Here is a 21,612-nt window from a genome sequence, read left to right on the forward strand (position 1 = left end):
CAGTTCAATGGTTAACTGATGTCCTCACACAGACCTAGCAGTTCAATGGTTAACTGATGTCCTCACACATACCTAGCAGTCCAATAGTTAACTCATGTCCTCACACAGACCTAGCAGTTCAATAGTTAACTGATGTCCTCACACAGACCTAGCAGTTCAATGGTTAACCGATGTCCTCACACATACCTAGCAGTTCAATTGTTAACCGATGTCCTCATACAGACCTAGCAGTTCAATTGTTAACCGATGTCCTCACACAGACCTAGCAGTTCAATTGTTAACTGATGTCTCACACAGACCTAGCAGTCCAATAGTTAACTGATGTCCTCACACAGACCTAGCAGTTCAATAGTTAACTGATGTCCTCACACAGACCTAGCAGTTCAATTGTTAACTCATATCCTCACACAGACCTAGCAGTTCAATAGTTAACTGATGTCCTCACACAGACCTAGCAGTTCAATAGTTAACTGATGTCCTCACACAGACCTAGCAGTTCAATTGTTAACTCATATCCTCACACAGACCTAGCAGTTCAATAGTTAACTGATGTCCTCACACAGACCTGGCAGTTCAATAGTTAACTGATGTCCTCACACAGACCTAGCAGTTCAATAGTTAACTGATGTCCTCATACAGACCTAGCAGTTCAATGGTTAACTGATGTCCTCACACAGGCCTAGCAGTTCAATGGTTAACTGATGTCCTCACACAGACCTAGCAGTTCAATGGTTAACTGATGTCCTCACACATACCTAGCAGTCCAATAGTTAACTCATGTCCTCAGACAGACCTAGCAGTTCAATAGTTAACTGATGTCCTCACACAGACCTAGCAGTTCAATGGTTAACCGATGTCCTCACACATACCTAGCAGTTCAATTGTTAACCGATGTCCTCATACAGACCTAGCAGTTCAATTGTTAACCGATGTCCTCACACAGACCTAGCAGTTCAATTGTTAACTGATGTCTCACACAGACCTAGCAGTCCAATAGTTAACTGATGTCCTCACACAGACCTAGCAGTTCAATAGTTAACTGATGTCCTCACACAGACCTAGCAGTTCAATGGTTAACTGATGTCCTCACACATACCTAGCAGTCCAATAGTTAACTCATGTCCTCACACAGACCTAGCAGTTCAATAGTTAACCGATGTCCTCATACAGACCTAGAAGTTCAATTGTTAACCGATGTCCTCACACAGACCTAGCAGTTCATTTGTTAACTGATGTCTCACACAGACCTAGCAGTTCAATAGTTAACTGATGTCCTCACACATACCTAGCAGTCCAATAGTTAACTGATGTCCTCACACAGACCTAGCAGTTCAATAGTTAACTGATGTCCTCACACAGACCTAGCAGTTCAATTGTTAACTCATATCCTCACACAGACCTAGCAGTTCAATTGTTAACTCATATCCTCACACAGACCTAGCAGTTCAATGGTTAACTGATGTCCTCACACAGACCTAGCAGTTCAATGGTTAACTGATGTCCTCACACAAACCTAGCAGTTCAATGGTTAACTGATGTCCTCACACAGACCTAGCAGTCCAATAGTTAACTGATGTCCTCACACAGACCTAGCAGTTCAATGGTTAACTGATGTCCTCACACAGACCTAGCAGTGCAATAGTTAACTGATGTCCTCACACAGACCTAGCAGTTCAATGGTTAACTCATGTCCTCACACAGACCTAGCAGTTCAATTGTTAACTCATATCCTCACACAGACCTAGCAGTTCAATAGTTAACTGATGTCCTCACACAGACCTAGCAGTTCAATAGTTAACTGATGTCCTCACACAGACCTAGCAGTTCAATAGTTAACTGATGTCCTCATACAGACCTAGCAGTTCAATGGTTAACTGATGTCCTCACACAGGCCTAGCAGTTCAATGGTTAACTGATGTCCTCACACAGACCTAGCAGTTCAATGGTTAACTGATGTCCTCACACATACCTAGCAGTCCAATAGTTAACTCATGTCCTCACACAGACCTAGCAGTTCAATAGTTAACTGATGTCCTCACACAGACCTAGCAGTTCAATGGTTAACCGATGTCCTCACACATACCTAGCAGTTCAATTGTTAACCGATGTCCTCATACAGACCTAGCAGTTCAATTGTTAACCGATGTCCTCACACAGACCTAGCAGTTCAATTGTTAACTGATGTCTCACACAGACCTAGCAGTCCAATAGTTAACTGATGTCCTCACACAGACCTAGCAGTTCAATAGTTAACTGATGTCCTCACACAGACCTAGCAGTTCAATTGTTAACTCATATCCTCACACAGACCTAGCAGTTCAATAGTTAACTGATGTCCTCACACAGACCTAGCAGTTCAATAGTTAACTGATGTCCTCACACAGACCTAGCAGTTCAATTGTTAACTCATATCCTCACACAGACCTAGCAGTTCAATAGTTAACTGATGTCCTCACACAGACCTAGCAGTTCAATAGTTAACTGATGTCCTCACACAGACCTAGCAGTTCAATAGTTAACTGATGTCCTCATACAGACCTAGCAGTTCAATGGTTAACTGATGTCCTCACACAGGCCTAGCAGTTCAATGGTTAACTGATGTCCTCACACAGACCTAGCAGTTCAATGGTTAACTGATGTCCTCACACATACCTAGCAGTCCAATAGTTAACTCATGTCCTCACACAGACCTAGCAGTTCAATAGTTAACTGATGTCCTCACACAGACCTAGCAGTTCAATGGTTAACCGATGTCCTCACACATACCTAGCAGTTCAATTGTTAACCGATGTCCTCATACAGACCTAGCAGTTCAATTGTTAACCGATGTCCTCACACAGACCTAGCAGTTCAATTGTTAACTGATGTCTCACACAGACCTAGCAGTCCAATAGTTAACTGATGTCCTCACACAGACCTAGCAGTTCAATAGTTAACTGATGTCCTCACACAGACCTAGCAGTTCAATGGTTAACTGATGTCCTCACACATACCTAGCAGTCCAATAGTTAACTCATGTCCTCACACAGACCTAGCAGTTCAATAGTTAACCGATGTCCTCATACAGACCTAGAAGTTCAATTGTTAACCGATGTCCTCACACAGACCTAGCAGTTCATTTGTTAACTGATGTCTCACACAGACCTAGCAGTTCAATAGTTAACTGATGTCCTCACACATACCTAGCAGTCCAATAGTTAACTGATGTCCTCACACAGACCTAGCAGTTCAATAGTTAACTGATGTCCTCACACAGACCTAGCAGTTCAATTGTTAACTCATATCCTCACACAGACCTAGCAGTTCAATTGTTAACTCATATCCTCACACAGACCTAGCAGTTCAATGGTTAACTGATGTCCTCACACAGACCTAGCAGTTCAATGGTTAACTGATGTCCTCACACAAACCTAGCAGTTCAATGGTTAACTGATGTCCTCACACAGACCTAGCAGTCCAATAGTTAACTGATGTCCTCACACAGACCTAGCAGTTCAATGGTTAACTGATGTCCTCACACAGACCTAGCAGTGCAATAGTTAACTGATGTCCTCACACAGACCTAGCAGTTCAATGGTTAACTCATGTCCTCACACAGACCTAGCAGTTCAATGGTTACCGTATTCAACCCATTAAGCGCCCAGGGCGCTTAAAAAAAGACAGAAAGGATGGGCGCTTATTGGGGACAATTCAGGTCAAATTGGCGTAAATTCATCAGTAAGCCTTCATCAGACCTAGCAGTTCAATGGTTAACTGATGTCCTCACACAGACCTAGCAGTTCAATGGTTAACCGATGTCCTCACACATACCTAGCAGTTCAATTGTTAACCGATGTCCTCATACAGACCTAGCAGTTCAATTGTTAACCGATGTCCTCACACAGACCTAGCAGTTCAATTGTTAACCGATGTCCTCATACAGACCTAGAAGTTCAATTGTTAACCGATGTCCTCACACAGACCTAGCAGTTCATTTGTTAACTGATGTCTCACACAGACCTAGCAGTTCAATAGTTAACTGATGTCCTCACACATACCTAGCAGTCCAATAGTTAACTGATGTCCTCACACAGACCTAGCAGTTCAATAGTTAACTGATGTCCTCACACAGACCTAGCAGTTCAATTGTTAACTCATATCCTCACACAGACCTAGCAGTTCAATTGTTAACTCATATCCTCACACAGACCTAGCAGTTCAATGGTTAACTGATGTCCTCACACAGACCTAGCAGTTCAATGGTTAACTGATGTCCTCACACAAACCTAGCAGTTCAATGGTTAACTGATGTCCTCACACAGACCTAGCAGTCCAATAGTTAACTGATGTCCTCACACAGACCTAGCAGTTCAATGGTTAACTGATGTCCTCACACAGACCTAGCAGTGCAATAGTTAACTGATGTCCTCACACAGACCTAGCAGTTCAATGGTTAACTCATGTCCTCACACAGACCTAGCAGTTCAATGGTTACCGTATTCAACCCATTAAGCGCCCAGGGCGCTTAAAAAAAGACAGAAAGGATGGGCGCTTATTGGGGACAATTCAGGTCAAATTGGCGTAAATTCATCAGTAAGCCTTCATCAGACCTAGCAGTTCAATGGTTAACTGATGTCCTCACACAGACCTAGCAGTTCAATGGTTAACTGATGTCCTCACACAAACCTAGCAGTTCAATGGTTAACTGATGTCCTCACACATACCTAGCAGTCCAATAGTTAACTGATGTCCTCACACAGACCTAGCAGTTCAATGGTTAACTGATGTCCTCACACAGACCTAGCAGTTCAATGGTTAACTGATGTCCTCACACAGACCTAGCAGTGCAATAGTTAACTGATGTCCTCACACAGACCTAGCAGTTCAATGGTTAACTCATGTCCTCACACAGACCTAGCAGTTCAATGGTTACCGTATTCAACCCATTAAGCGCCCAGGGCGCTTAAAAAAAGACAGAAAAGATGGGCGCTTATTGGGGACAATTCAGGTCAAATTGGCGTAAATTCATCAGTAAGCCTTACCGTATTTCTTGAGAATGGTGTGCACTTTTTTTTCCAAAAAAACACAGCTGTGTAGACATGGTAGAAGGGGGTGTGCATTATACACGAATTAATGAGTTTTGATGTTTTTCCCCCCATGGAAAGACATTACTGTGAGCATGTAACACCGGAAATACCATGTCAACAAATCCATACTGAAGTTCGCAAATTATTGAATGTTATTACACTGTCTGGCTATAAAAAGTCATATTTGTTTTTGTTGGACGATTCTATGTCAACACGTAATTCTCGCGATCACGCGATCACGTGCACGGGAGCCTTGACGGTGACTGGTCAGACTGGTTCCATGTAAAAAATAATACCCGACAATAGCGATCAGCTGCTTCGCTTAGGGTTATAATTATTATAAATATGTTTAGTAAAAGCTGCATCTAAAATAACAAGATATTGGAATATATTATTCCTGATAAAAAAATAGTTTCAGATACAACTTTTGCCGATCCTTGCATTTAAAATCCTGTAAAGTTATATCATTGGGTGTGTCTTGACCGAATCACCGGTAGATTCCAAGAAAATGTGTGTACAGCTGATTGCTGTGTCCGGCTTAGTTTACGGGAAAAAAAACAAGGTAATCTTAATCCCTGGATATAAAACGATGCCTAGCTGAACAAAAAAAACAATTTAAAGGGTAAATCAACATGTCTGGTGACTTTTTTTATCTCAAATTTCGAATTTGTATACTGACGAAGTTTCTCATCACCCGTTCGTTTGGCGGACTTCGCTGAAGGGGTACAGTGTAATTGTTTTCTGCGCATAATATTCAAAGTCACAAATATCTAAAATAAACAGAATACAGTCATGCCCCGCTTATACAGACTTCAAATATCCGGAAACCTCGGTTCCCAGACGATTTTCATTTAAAACGAAATAAATTACTATATAAATTTTCGGAACCGGGAAGGGGGGGTGGGGCGCTTATTGGAGGAGGGGTGCTTAATGGGTCGAATACGGTAACTCATGTCCTCACACAGACCTGGCAGTAAAATGGTTAACTGATGTCCTCACACAGGCCTAGCAGTTCAATGGTTAACTGATGTCCTCACACAGACCTAGCACTTTATTAGTTAAGTGCTGTCCTCACACAGACCTAGCAGTTCAATGGTTAACTGATGTCCCCCTCATACAGACCTACTTCCCTGACCTTAAGCTACACCTCCAGCCAGTCTCCAGCACAGTTAAGGATGAGTCTTGTCTCTGTATTAATTACTGCATGCAAGTAAACAGGCCCTGTACATCAAACACTGCCTCCACTGTGCGGACAGTAGCCTGACGAAAGCTCCATCGCACACACAGCTTGGATTGCCTGTGTGTGGAGATTATTGTTTAATCTGAAGAGCATGGAGGACGGGTGGGACAGGGATGCAGGAGCGTAGAGGGAGGGGCTACGTTCAGAGATGATGATCTACCTGTGTATTTGAGCTATGTATTTCAATAAATCTGGGCAATAAGGGACAGGATGAAACTGCCTCGATGACAATGAGAGGCTTGTTGTCTGAGAGGATTAAGACTGGAGGAATGGAAAGGAATGTTCCGGTTGCCTTGAATGAAGTGGGGGATTGGAGGCCGGGGGAGGCAGTGATGGGGTTGACGTGACTGGCTGTGCTGCTTGTCATGACGTGAGGTGAGGTGAGGTGAAATGGGGTTTAACGTCACGTCCAAGATTATTGCACTTATATAGCGACGTGCATGTATGTGTGTGTGTGGCTGCTTGTACTAGTCCGGACTGATGCCGATTTTATAGTGCTAGCTCACTGAGATACCATGCCGCAGTTTAACATGATACCCCACTCAGACACAGTATACTGACTCCGAGACGACCAGTCCTTGTTTAAGCCTCTTAATGCCGAGCGCCAGACAGGGTAACAACAAGTACCAACTTTTAACGTCTTTTGGTATGACACGGCCGGGGATCGAACTCCGAACCTTCCGCTCTCCGGGGGGACGCTCTACCACAAGACCATGGAGGCGGTTGCTTGTCATGAGAGTCAGAGGAGGGTGTTGGTTGTCATGATATTTGGAGGGGGTTGATGTTGGTTGTCATGTGAGTCAGAGGAGGGTGTTGGTTGTCGTGACAGTCGAGGGAGGGTGGTGTTGGTTGTCAGAAGAGTCAGAGGACAGTTGTGTTGGTTGTTCTCATACATCATTAATCATAGCTCGGTCAGTTGTGTTCACATACATCACTTAACACAGCTCGGTCAGTTGTGTTCACATACATCACTTAACATAGCTCGGTCAGTTGTGTTCACATACATCACGAGAAACAGACCTTGGTCAATGGTGTTCACATGCATCACATGTCGATAGTGTTCACAGGTCACACAATATGACACACATTTGTTCCAGTCATCAGATCAAATACTACAATTTTTTTGTGAATTTCATTATTATTAAGCGGTGTTATTACCCGGGGGTAAGCAAGGTTTAGCAATGGTAGGCGCAGTAACACTGTGACTGGTTCAAATTAATGATAAAATATTATTTTAATGCAAAAAAAAAAATGTCCCAGAAATTGGTTTAAATAAATAATTGTTTCAGACTGTAGAAAAAAAAAAATTTTTGTCTGCCACAAAAAAGAAATTGTAGCAAGATACTTTTAAAAAAGATGTTTGAGGCTCAGTCAGTTTTAATTTATTACATATTTGGTTCCGCAGCTGTGGCTGAAAAAATATCCAATATCCAGTTTGTTTGTTGTTCAACACCACACTAAGCAATATTCCAGCTATATGATGGAGGTCTGGAAAATAATCGAGTCTGGACCAGACAATCCAGTGATTGATATCATGAGCATCGATGCACAAAATTGGGATACGATGACAAGCATCAACCAAGTCATGGAGCCTGACCAACTGATCCCATTTGTCACCTCTTACAACGAGCCTAGCCGCCTTTTACGGCAAGTATGGGTGGTTGAAAACCTATTCCACCCCGTATCTTCACAGGTCTATTCTCCATACAAAACCTGGGGTCAGCATGTCCAGAATTTTCATGTGGTGATGATAAGAAGTGACAGAGATACATTATTATTTTGGGTGAGTTGAGGTGAAATTGGGTTTAACGTCGCGTCCAAGATTATTGCACTTATATAGCGACGTGCATGTATGTGTGTGTTTGTGTGACTGCTTGTACTAGTCCGGACTGATGCCGATTTATAGTGCTAGCTCACTGAGATACCATGCCGCAGTTTAACATGAATACCCCACTCAAACACAGTATACTGAGTTGCAGTTGCAGTTCAATAACTGACTACCAATGATCATTGGCACATCTCTCTAGGGACTATGTGCATCAACGTTAACAAACAGGCACTTAACACATACAGGGTGGTGTTGGTTGTCATGCCATTTGGAGGAGGGTGTTGGTTGTCATGAGAGTCAGAGGAGGGTGTTGGTTGTCATGAGTGAGTGAGTGAGTGAGTTTGATTTTATGACGATTTTAGCAATATTCCAGCAATATCACAGCAGGGGACACCAGAAATGGGCTTCACACATTGTACCCATGTCGGGAATCGAACCCGGGGCTTCGGAGTGACGAGCGAACGCTTTAACCACTAGGCTACCCGGCCGCCCCTGGTTGTCATGAGAGTCAGAGGAGGGTGTTGGTTGTCATGACATTCGGAGGAGGGTGTTGGTTGTCATGAGAGTCAGAGGAGGGTGTTGGTTGTCATGAGTGTCAGAGGAGGGTGTTGGTTGTCATGACATTCGGAGGAGGGTGTTGCTTGTCATGAGAGTCAGAGGAGGGTGTTGGTTGTCATGACATTCGGAGGAGGGTGTTGGTTGTCATGAGAGTCAGTGGAGGGTGTTGGTTGTCATGAGAGTCAGAGGAGGGTGTTGGTTGTCATGAGAGTCAGAGGAGGGTGTTGGTTGTCATGAGAGTCAGAGGAGGGTGTTGGTTGTCATGAGAGTCAGAGGAGGGTGTTGCAGTTCAATAACTGACTACCAATGATCATTGGAACATCTCTCTAGGGACTTAGCACATGCAAAATACTGCATCCTATGTGCATCAACGTTAACAAACAGGCGCTTAACACATACAAGGGGTGTCCACAACTCCTAATGCATGAGAAATGAATGCTGATATTTCATAATTTGTTTGTTTGATGCTGCACTCAGAAATACTCCTGCTATATGACGGAGGTCTGTAAATAATCATGTCTGGACCAGACAATCCAGTGATTGATATCATGTGCATGGATCCACCCAACTGGGATACGATGATATGTTTCAACCAAGTGAGCGAGTCTGACCACCAGACCCCATAAGTCGCCTCTTGCGACAATTTGTCTAGTGGACCAGTGAACTTGTCCTTTGTTTAGTGGACAAGTGTTTTGTATGGAAGGCCAACTCATGAAAGGTGTCAAGATGGTACTATTTACAAAAAGTATTTTGAATAAAACCATTTATTTATAATCTTTCACAGAAACATCACTAGTTGCACAAGTTTGTTTCCAAGAACATATTCATAGTAACTAAACTCACCGAATATCTCCCCTCCACTCGCATACTCGGTGACCAGATACAACATCCTCTCTGTCTCCATCACCTGCAACATCATCATCGTCAACATCATCATCATCATCAACGTTGTCATCATCATCATCATCATCATCATCAACGTTGTCATCATCATCATCATCATCATAACCACCATCACCTTCATCAACGTTGTCATCATAATCATCTTCAAAAAATGTTCCTTGACCAAGGGCAAGTATGACAAACATTCGTTCTTGCCCTATTTTAAAATGTACTTGCCCCGAATCACGCTAATAAATTCAGTTAAATGTTACATCTACAGGACTGAGAATCAGAGATACACCTGACCTCCATGGATTTCTGTAATAAAAGAGTAAAACTGACCCATTCGTCTTATTTACTCTCCATCTCATGTTCAATACAGACACAGTGAGTCTTATAGCACATCCTCGGGATCAGCCTCTTTCACTTAAGACAAGATACGTCTATGTCAGAGCATGGCCCCACTGCTGAAGAAACTTTAAATAGACTGCTGCGACATGATCTGACATGTGCGATACCTGCAAAGTAGATTGTTATAGTCGATACCCCTCCAGGTGTTAATAAGGCAAAGGGAGGCTACTCTATCCTTCACTAGCTTGACGTGTGCTTATATCACTTGGAAGCAAAGGACTGTGCAGTGATTTCTCGGTATTGCGCCCTTCAGTATAGGGGGTGGTGGGGTAGCCCGAAATACTGTCGGAAATACTAGAAAACTGCTTTCTGACTTCATTTCATAAATACGAGTCATAGAACTACCAAATGAGCATATATGAAAATAACGCAAATTTCCCTACTCTAGCCTGTCCTAACTGACACTGTGATTACCCTTTAAATGTTTTTTACAGGTAAAATGATGATCAACTTGGAAAATATTTGTGTGTTGTCATGCATGTATGAAATGAACTGTAACCTGAGGCAATACCTGTCCCGAGGTGATGACCTCACACCGTCCCGTGCATTCTCACAGGTGCAAATGTCACCGATTTGAGGGTGGTCTCAAAATATTGCTGTTAATGTATACTGAACAATAAAAATTCCTGTGACATTGAATAAAATTTAATGCAAAGTTACGTTTTTTAGCAAATCTGAAACAATTTCGGTTTGCAGCAGATAAAAGACTCCTGTAAGTGTTCAAATGGTTTAATTTGCCATAATGACTTCAGAACATGCGTGATTTCATAAAAAAAACATGAATATGACAAAATGTTAATTTACAAATCAATAGCATGTGTGTCCATCTCTGGTTGCAATGCAAGCAACACATCTTCATCTCATGGAATGGATCAGGCGTCGCACAAAGTCCTGTGGGATATCTGTCCATATCTGATGGAGCATGTTTTGAAGTTCCTGGAGTGTCTGTGGAACACATGGTTGACGTCGAAGGTGCCGATCCATCTCATCCCACATGTGTTCGATTGGTGAGAGATCAGGGGAGCGATTCGGCCAGGGGATGACATTCACATTGTTTTGTTGAAGAGAATCCTGAACAAGTTGAGCAATATGAGGCCGGGCGTTGTCGTGTTGAAAAGTAATGACTGGGCCATGACGACTTAAAAACGGTAGAACAACAGGGCCGATGATGTCGTCGCAGTAGCGCTGTCCATTGAGATTTCCTTCTACCACTAGCAAACAGGTCCTCTGTCTTGCAGTAATCCCACCACATACCATTACGCTGCCTCCCCCGATCCGATCTTCTTCCATGACACAATGATTGACGTAGCGTTCACCTCAACGTCGGTACACTCTAATCCGTCCATCGCTGTGGCTGAGGTGAAAATGAGACACGTCAGTGAATAGAACTTGTCCCCACTGCATGGCCGTCCAGCATAGACGCTGTCTCTATCACTGTAGACGTGCTTGACGGTAGTTTCCTGTCAAAAATGGGACGCTTGGCGTCTTCTGGCGACAATCCCTTCACATCTGAGGCAACGACGTACAGTTTGTGAAGATATTCGTCGAAGGCCAGGGATGCTCCTTGCTGGCTGGAATCGATTTCAATTTCGTCGGTGTGTTGTTCGAATCCAGTTGTCTTGTCGATTATTGGTTACGCGTGGCCTGCCACTCTGAGGATAGTCTCTGACTGCATTCGTCTGTTGCCAATGTTGCCATAAACACCAAATGGTGTTTCTGTGGTTGTAAAATTGTCTTGCAACATCACTTTTGCATGAAGTGCATGCTTTTCTGTAGCAGTTGCATTTTTGTGACTTGATTCCATACATGTACTACAATATTGAAAACCAAACTTTACTTGTTTGAAAAATGCAGTCACAGGAACTTTTGTTGTTGAGTGAGTATGGTTTTACGCCGCTTTAAGCAATATTCCAGCAAGATCACGGCGGGGGACACCAGAAATGGGCTTCACACTTTGTACCCATGTCGGGAATCGAAACCCGGGTCTTCGGCGTGACGAGCGAACGCTTTAACCACTAGGCTACCCGACCGCCCTTTTTTGTTGTTGAGTATATGTACGAGTTGGCTAAAACTATTAGTTTCCATCACTGTTGTCGATGTTGTTGGTTGTTTAACGCCGCACTCAGCAATATTCCAGCCATATGACAGCGGTCTGTAAATAATCGAGTCTGGACCAGACAATCCAGTGATTGACATGATGAGCATCGATCCACGCAATTGGGATCGATGACACACATCAACCAAGTCAGCGAGCCTGACCACCCCGATCCCGTTAGTCGCCTCTTATAAACCTACTGGATGTTTGTGTAACTCGAAATGGAGTTATTGAAACTGTTGTAACACCTCGCAGGAGTTATTACAACGATTGTAACACCTCGCAGGAGGGCTTACAACGATTGTAACACCTCGCAGGAGGGCTTACAACGATTGTAACACCTCGCAGGAGGGCTTACAACGATTGATACACCTTGCAGGAGGGTTTAAAACGATTGTAACACCTCACAGGAGGGCTTACAATTATTATAACTTCCGTTCAGATCGTAACATGTAATGAAATGTAAAATCAAATGACAAATGTTTTCTTTATATTCCTGAGGATCAAACTCGCAACCTTCAAATCTGTAGCCCAGTGCAGAGCTCCAGATAAGCTGCGTATCTGCGTAAAATACGCATTATACATGCAGAAATACGCAGTAAAATATAATCCAAGCGTATCAAATACGCAACGAACATTACAGATACGCTACAAAAATAAAACTTGTGCATATCATCAAAATATTGTGAAGTAACCCTGCATATTTGATTAGCAAATCAGCAACTTATTTTGAAATTATTACCGGGCATTCCGTCAACCTTGCCAAACTCCACGATGACAATTACATCATGATCATTTGCCATCACACTTTCTTGTGGAAGTATCGTGGTATATTTTAGTCCTATAAAGCTCTAGAAACCACACGACACCAGTTTGCAGGGACTTGATGAATAGTGTTTTTAAATATTTAACTTAAATACCCACATGTGTAAAAACTAGTGGGTAACAGAAATTTGAATACCCAGATAGAATTACTGATACCCAATGATTTTAAAATGCATGGGTAAAATACCCACAACACCAAAAGCTTATCTGGAGCTCTGCCAGTGAGTGTACCACAAGGCTACAGAGGTGTTGATAAGCAGCAACAGGCTGTACAATGAATGAGCGTCGGTCAAAGAAAAACATGTAATAGTCTCAGCCTACGGGATGCACGTGCAGATTTCTTGCCATTGTGACATGCACATGCAGATTTCGCACCATTGTGAAACCCAAATGCTGAGGTCACAGGTTTCATTGAACCGAGTTCACGACTGCAGGCGATATTTCATCTCCGATACAGGTTATACATTTGAGAGTTTTTATTACAGTTATTTCATTAAAAACATTGTCTATGCCACGAGTCGGTTTATAAGTTGGACAAACCATGTCTCCTCGAGACTACTAGAGATTGTAAACCCTCACATTCGGGAACGTGCCTCAGGTGAGGGTTTACAATCTCTAGTAATCCCTCGGAGACATGATTTCTCCTACACATAGAGTCGCCTTTTACAGCAAGCATGGGTTTTGTATAGGGTTGCTGTAGAGTATGTAAATTCTGATAAGTACAGGAATAATCTAGTGAACAAAACTGGGTATTTGGCTGATAAGCAACAACCTATTTCTAGACATGCGACAAAATGACTTCCGTGTAGTTAGGGCTATGAAGGACATGTCATGTGGCAATGACACTCATGTGCAGCAGATTTGGAGAAGATCATATTTAATGTTTCAGTTCTAACGGGCGGACAGATGCACAGACAAGAGATTAAAACCAATAACACAAGCTCACACTGACCACGTCAAGATGAGCTAAAAATGTTGAAACATAGTCACCATGGTTACTCACCTGATGAAGACGAATAATGTGTGGATGTTTGAGCAGCTTCATAATCTTTATTTCACGGAATATTTTCTTCAAATTATCTTCACATAGCTGTGTTTTATCTATAATCTTGATAGCTACCTGAAACACAGAAGGGGTATACTTTAGTCATGATATGATACATACATACAGCAATACTGGAGTCACAATACATATATCTAATCCACATGTTGACAGATTCAACAGACACTGACCATCTAATCCACATGTTGACAGATTCAACAGACACGGACATCTAATCCACATGTTGACAGATTCAACAGACACGGACATCTAATCCACCTGTTGACACATTCAACAGACACTGACCATCTAATCCACATGTTGACAGATTCAACAGACACGGACATCTAAACCACACGTTGACACATTCAGCAGACACTGACCATCTAATCCACATGTTGACACATTCAACAGACACGGACCATCTAATCCACATGTTGACACATTCAACAGACACAGACCATCTAATCCACACGTTGACACATTCAACAGACACGGACCATCTAATCCACACGTTGACAAATTCAACAGACACTGACCATCTAATCCACATGTTGACACATTCAACAGACACGGACCATCTATTCCACATGTTGACACATTCAACAGACACTGACATCTAATCCACCTGTTGACACATTCAACAGACACTGACCATCTAATCCACATGTTGACACATTCAACAGACACGGACCATCTATTCCACATGTTGACACATTCAACAGACATTGACCATCTAATCCACATGTTGACATATTCAACAGACACTAACCATCTAAACCACATGTTGACACATTCAACAGACACGGACCATCTAATCCACACGTTGACACATTCAACAGACACTGACCATCTCATCCACATGTTGACACATTCAAAAGACACGGACCATCTAATCCACATGTTGACACATTCAACAGACACGGACCATCTAATCCATATGTTGACAGATTCAACAGACTCTGACCATCTAATCCACATGTTGACAGATTCAACAGACACGGACCATCTAATCCACATGTTGACACATTCAACAGACACAGACCATCTAACCCTCATGTTGACACATTCAACAGACACGGACCATCTAATCCAACTGTTGACACATTCAACAGACACGGACCATCTAATCCACATGTTGATACATTCAACAGACACTGACCATCTCATCCACATGTTGATACATTCAACAGACACTGACCATCTAATCCACATATTGACACATTCAACAGACACGGACATCTTATCCACATGTTGACACATTCAACAGACACAGACCATCTAATCCACATGTTGATACATTCAACAGACACGGACCATCTCATCCAAATGTTGATACATTCAACAGACACTGACCATCTAATCCACATATTGACACATTCAACAGACACGGACATCTTATCCACATGTTGACACATTCAACAGACACAGACCATCTCATCCACACGTTGACACATTCAACAGACACTGACCATCTAATCCACATGTTGACACATTCAACAGACAGGGACCATCTAATCCACATGTTGACACATTCAACAGACACGGACCATCTAAACCACATGTTGACACATTCAACAGACACTGACCATCTAATCCACATGTTGACACATTCAACAGACACGGACCATCTCATCCACATGTTGACACATTCAGCAGACACGGACCATCTAATCCACATGTTGACACATTCAACAGACACGGACCATCCCATCCACATGTTGACACATTCAGCAGACACGGACCATCTAATCCACATGTTGACACATTCAACAGACACGGACCATCTAATCCACGGGTTGACACATTCAACAGACATTGACCATCTAATCCACACTGACATCGTATTTCCTCTGTCATAACCCTATTGAACACAACACCGACATTGTATTTCCTCCATCATAACTATTGAACACAACACTGACATCGTATTTCCTCAGTCATAACTCTATTGAACACAACACAGACATCGTATTTCCTCCATCATAACTCTATTGAACACAACACAGACATCGTATTTCCTCAGTCATAATTATTGAACACAACACTGACGTCTTATTTCATCCATCATAACTCTATTGAACACAACACAGACATCGTATTTCCTCTGCCAGATCTCGAAGGAAAACACAACACCGACATCATATTTCCTCTGCCAGATCTCGAAGGAACACAACACAGACATCGTAATTCCTCAGTCATAACTCTATTGAACACAACACAGACATCGTATTTCCTCAGTCATAACTCTATTGAACACAACACAGACATCGTAATTCCTCCATCATAACTCTATTGAACACAACACAGACATCGTATTTCCTCCATCATAACTCTATTGAACACAACACAGACATCGTATTTCCTCAGTCATAATTATTGAACACAACACTGACGTCTTATTTCATCCATCATAACTCTATTGAACACAACACAGACATCGTATTTCCTCTGCCAGATCTCGAAGGAAAACACAACACCGACATCATATTTCCTCTGCCAGATCTCGAAGGAACACAACACTGACACGACACCATGGACATAGTATTTCCTGTATTTATCAGGCTGTCTATCTGTTCATTCAGCCGTAACATGGCGATGGTATCAGCATGGCTATGATTTATCAGTGCTGATGTACGAGCCAGTGGACCTGACAGTCATTCTTTGAAATATGAGTCACAAAGTTACAGCCATAACTATTTACTGACCCCAGTGATTGCGAACACGTCAGTCGGACGTCACTGGTCACAAGGCTTACAGCCTCCGGTCATACCCTCCGATGACCCCATACCTAACAGAGTTGTCTGCTCCTTGTGGAGCTCTTTTGCCTCTCATAGGACAGCTTTTGAAATCGTGGGGAAGTTGGATGTGTTTACCCTCATGTCACCAGCCGTATCAAAACGCATCGAAACAATTTTCTCTCCACAAATAAAGTTGAACCAGTGAGTTGAAAACTTGTAACTATTGTTACTTTCACTTGTCCACAAAAGTGACTCACTCCAGATTTGCCATCTACCTGAAGTTAGTAGTCCACAAGAAAAGGTCACTGTTCCTTCCTGAATTTTAATAATTTAGTCAGTATATGCAATAATCTTGACTGACTGACAGACTGACTGAGTATGTTTTACGCCGCTTTTAGCAATATTCCAGCAATATCACGACGGGGGACACCAGAAATGGGCTTTTACACATTGTACCCATGTCGGGAATTGAACCCGGGTCTTCGGCGTGACGAGGGAACGCTTTAACCACTAGGCTACCCAACCGCCCCCAATAATCTTGACAGCAAGGACTAGTGACATTTTCTTGTAGACTGCCACTTTTACCATTAGATACAGTGTTCCCATTAACTGGTAACTAATAGTTTGTTACCAGTACAATCAGGCTTGGACCAGTAATTCATATGACTGCCAGACCCTGTGGGCTGGCAAACAAAGTATCTCATAAATCTTTGTTGAACAAAACATCGGTAATATTCATATAAGTATATTTTTTGAACGAAGTCAGCTTGTCTGTTACCATCAGGGTTTCCCCTTGTCTATTTTTAGTGCAAGGAAATAAAGTTTTGCTTTGCTTCGAGGTTAAATATATATTTGTTGGAATTTAGTCTCGAAATACTTTTTTCCAAAAAGAGAAAATTGTGACTAAGCTTGAATGATGAATGATGTGTTGCTCTAACTAAGTTACTTAAGAGGTGACATCATTGCTGATGTTGAAAGAATTAAAACCAGGACCCACTTGCACAAAGTTTGTTTGGTTGGTTTGTTGTTTAACGCCCCACACAGCAATATTCAAGCTATATGACAGCGGTCCGTAAATAATCGAGTCTGGATCAGACAATCCAGTGATTAATATCATGAGCATTGATCCATGCAATTGGGATCGATGACATGCATCAACCAAGTCAGCGAGTCTGACCACCCAATCCTGTTTGTCGCCTTTTATGACAAACATAGTCACCTTTTCCGGCAAGCATAGGTTGCTGAAGACCTATTCTACCCCAGAATCTTCATGGGTAACAAAGCAATCTTAGCACTGAGATGATCGTAACTCCCATACTTTAACATTGGCTTACGACAGTCTTTGCGCTAAGATGGCTTTGTGCAAGTGGGCCCAGGTAATTTTCATACATTTTTGAGTTGTTGAAAGTTGGGACTGACAAATGTTAGTGGGGACTGGTAAATTTTAGAGTTGCCATTCCACCAGGACTGGCAGTTTCAAAAGCCAGTGGTAACACTGATTTCATGTCTGCATTTGAGTCTATTCACCCTGTAACATCTCACTCACTTCACGATTGACACATGTAACCATGGTAACAACAGATAAAGAAACTTGTATTCAATGAAAAATGTTTGTGTGAAATTTATCAGCTGTATCCACTCATCACCAGCGTAAACTGAATATTAGATTAGAGTCAGTTGTGATTGACAGACAAGAGATGACACCTCAAGCTTGAATGTCATCATGCTACCCAACCAACCAGACAAGTGAGATATCATTACTTATAAAAGAATTGGACCGTCATTGATTCAGGCGATGTTTCTGACAGATCACGGTCTGAAAAATACTATCATGAAAGTGTATCCTGTGGATAACAGCGGTCGACAGTTTCAGTCCACTAGTCCTTATAATGATAGCATATAGCAAAACCTTTAAAAATTTCAAAATTCTACTAGTCCTTAGGATACCTTTACTATTGGGCAGTTTGGCAAGGACTATAGGACTAGTGCGAATTTCTAACCCTGGTATAAGCCCATCCCTTTCTACAGAATCTTTTTTTCTGGTTCTCAAAATTTGGCTTATCTGCAGACATTCTGTAAATCGTGAAATTAATGAGTCTCCAAAGAATGCGACCGCTGGTCCCTAGCCAAAAACTGACTCAGTATGAATGTGACACCCCATCCTCTCAAGCATCAGTGGATTAATATCTTAAGAAAATGTCCTCTGTCAGGTTTACAGGAGAATTCTCATCTTAATCCAACCTTACATTAATCCAATCACACACCAAATAGCACCGCTTATTAGCTCTGAGTGGAGTGTTTCTTTTTCTTAAATTATTAGGGTAAAGAAAAAGCAAATCAGTCATATCTCAAACTTTACTTTTTATTTGTTGTTATGGTTATCACATTCAATGGAAACTTCAGTTCCAAGGTTAAATTCAACTTTAAAATCCATCTAAAATGATATACTGAAAACTATCCATATTTATCGCAATAGTTGTTTGCAAAATCAATAGTTATCGAAATAGTTTCTTTCAATATAAATAGTTATCGCAATAGTGATTTCCAGACCATCAATCGTGGATACTGTCACAGTGGCCACCAAAATTGTCTCTTCTTAGAGGGCTGCTGGTCAGCCAGTCTGTACGGATGCCGGACCGAATGACAGCATAATGTTTGGTGTTATGTCAAAAGCTTGTCACATCACAATATTCACCCTGTTCACACTCACGGCTACCATGCCAAACGTCTGATGGCTGTCACACACAGACATTTCATCAAAAGTAAGTCTCTTAACTTGTAACTCATAACGATAAATTTGTTACATCTTTGGCCTCATGGTTTACTGATCACAAAATCCCATACACCCTGCTAGAGACAGGGGTGGTCAGGTGGCCTGGAGCATAAAGTGTCCGCTTGTCATGCCGAAGACCTGTCATGGGTACAATGTGTGAAGCCCATTTCTGGTGTCCTCCGCTGTGATATTGCTGGAATATTGCTAAAAGCGGGGTAAAACCAAATTCACTCACTCACTGTTAGTGACACGTAACTCATAGTTCACCCATAGGTCTTCAGCAACCCATGCTTGCCGCAACAGCGACTATGCTTGTCGTAAAAGGTGACTAACGGGATCAGGAGGTCAGACTCACTGACTTGGTTGATGCATGTCATCGTATCCCAATTGCGCAGATCGATGCTCATGATGTCAAGCACTGGATTGTCTGGTCCAGACTAGATTTCTTACAGACCGCCGTCATACAGCGGTGCAGCGTTAATCAACAAACAAACATGACGATAAATTTGTTACATCATCGGCTCCATGGTGTACTGGACCTGGGTTTGATTCCCGACATGGGTACAATGTGTGAAGCCAATTTCTGGTGTCCCCCGCCATGACATTGCTGGAATATTGCTAAAAGCGGTGTAAAACCATACTCACTCACTCATGGTGTATTGATCATAAAATCCCATACTCCTTGTAAGTGACTTGTGTAACTCTTAGTACACCATCAAGTGACATCATAGTCTGATGTGTGAGTTTGTATTAATGCAGCTTTGCCAAGCTTTCAGTTATATCACCTTGGTGTGGGAGGAAATCATGAATAGCAGCCTTTAGAGGTGTTTACATAATCAGGGAGTATTCTAATATCAAAACCACCTATCACAGGTTTCACGCACACCTAAGGGACGTAACTCTGAACAGCACAAACCTTAGAAGAGTGGTCTACTGTGTCCCCCTTATGAGAAGTTTGGATATTCCCACCCTGATCTACACAGACAACTTGTGTGACGTGCATGATGTAAGCAACAAATAAACAGACAATTCAACAACAATAACAGCTACTGACCCAACACAGAACTGAAAAGTTGACAAGTTCTCTTCCATTCCACCAGACAATAGTCATAACACAGATCTCCCATAGCCATTGGGTCTGTGCCGACTTTGTTTACATGGCCGCTCTGGTCCCTAACTCACGGACAGGGGTTGGTTTGGTTGGGCAGATACTAGTGTGTGATGACGAACCTCGGGTACTGCGTCGGGGGAGCGGGCTTAGAGTCATGTATTTGACAAAAATGACATGCATGCACTGATTTCCTTTCGTAAACAAACAATTTGTCAGCATGGCAGTGGGAGCTGATATTGTTAACTGAAAGGGACTGGCATGTCTGCCGTAGACAGGCCCTCTTTCTTATCAGTCAAACCAATTCTGACACCACCTGCTGCCAACCGCTCTGCTTAAAACACTACGTAACATGACATCTGAAGGATTCACACGTGCACTTTGATTATGGCGAAAATCGCCAAATCGCACGCATTGACACAAAATCTTGATCGAGATCTTTCGCTCGACGACCAAAACAGTTGAGTTTCTCTGGCATATTCCGACTTACCTTGGTTTTAGTGACTATGTGGGAAGCCCTTTTAACCACAGCAAAGTTGCCTTTGCCGATTGTAGTTTCCATTTCATAGTATCCAACTCTAACTGGCCCACCTGAGCCGGGAATACCTCGGCTCGTCGACTTGGCGGCCGCCATTTTGTTTACCCTCTGAGATTACGCATGTACGTAGCCTCGAAACCACAACGATTATATGTATGTCAAACTCTCGACGCCATATTTTCCGGTAAATCCCCTTTATAAGGCGACCGGGATTGCGTCACAACTGATGTCAAGTGCGTTGTGTTTATACGGCGCAACTGATATATGAAGGCTTGTACAAATATCTTTATTCCGTCAGTTTTGGCTTGGAAAATGTTTTTCAGGTGATGATTGCAACATACAAGACAATTAACTGCTTGCTGTAAGAGCTGGACGACTATAAGCTTGTAATAGAGGCGACCAACGGGATCGGGTGGTCAAGCCCGCTGACTTGGTTGATGCATGTCATCGTATCCCATGCGTAATCTGTCGAGGCTCATGGAGTTAATCAATGGATTGTCTGGTC

General features: G+C 42.4%; 1 protein-coding gene across 1 annotated transcript in view; it reads right to left on the reverse strand.

Moving 5' to 3' along the window:
• Positions 1-21,203, reverse strand: part of LOC139472876 (serine/threonine-protein kinase SIK3-like) — a 54,979-nt gene extending 33,776 nt beyond the window's left edge. Inside the window, exons 1-3 of the mRNA XM_071255345.1 lie at positions 21,060-21,203; positions 13,909-14,025; positions 9,536-9,599 (exon numbers count right to left, since the gene is read on the reverse strand). Of these exons, the coding sequence (XP_071111446.1) occupies positions 9,536-9,599; positions 13,909-14,025; positions 21,060-21,203 (325 nt within the window). The remainder of the gene's footprint in view (positions 1-9,535; positions 9,600-13,908; positions 14,026-21,059) is intronic.
• Between the last annotated feature and the right edge of the window lie 409 nt (positions 21,204-21,612).

The sequence above is a fragment of the Haliotis cracherodii genome, unplaced genomic scaffold (assembly GCF_022045235.1).
Source record: "Haliotis cracherodii isolate W230 unplaced genomic scaffold, xgHalCrac1.p SCAF_25, whole genome shotgun sequence".
Classification (NCBI taxonomy): domain Eukaryota; kingdom Metazoa; phylum Mollusca; class Gastropoda; order Lepetellida; family Haliotidae; genus Haliotis; species Haliotis cracherodii.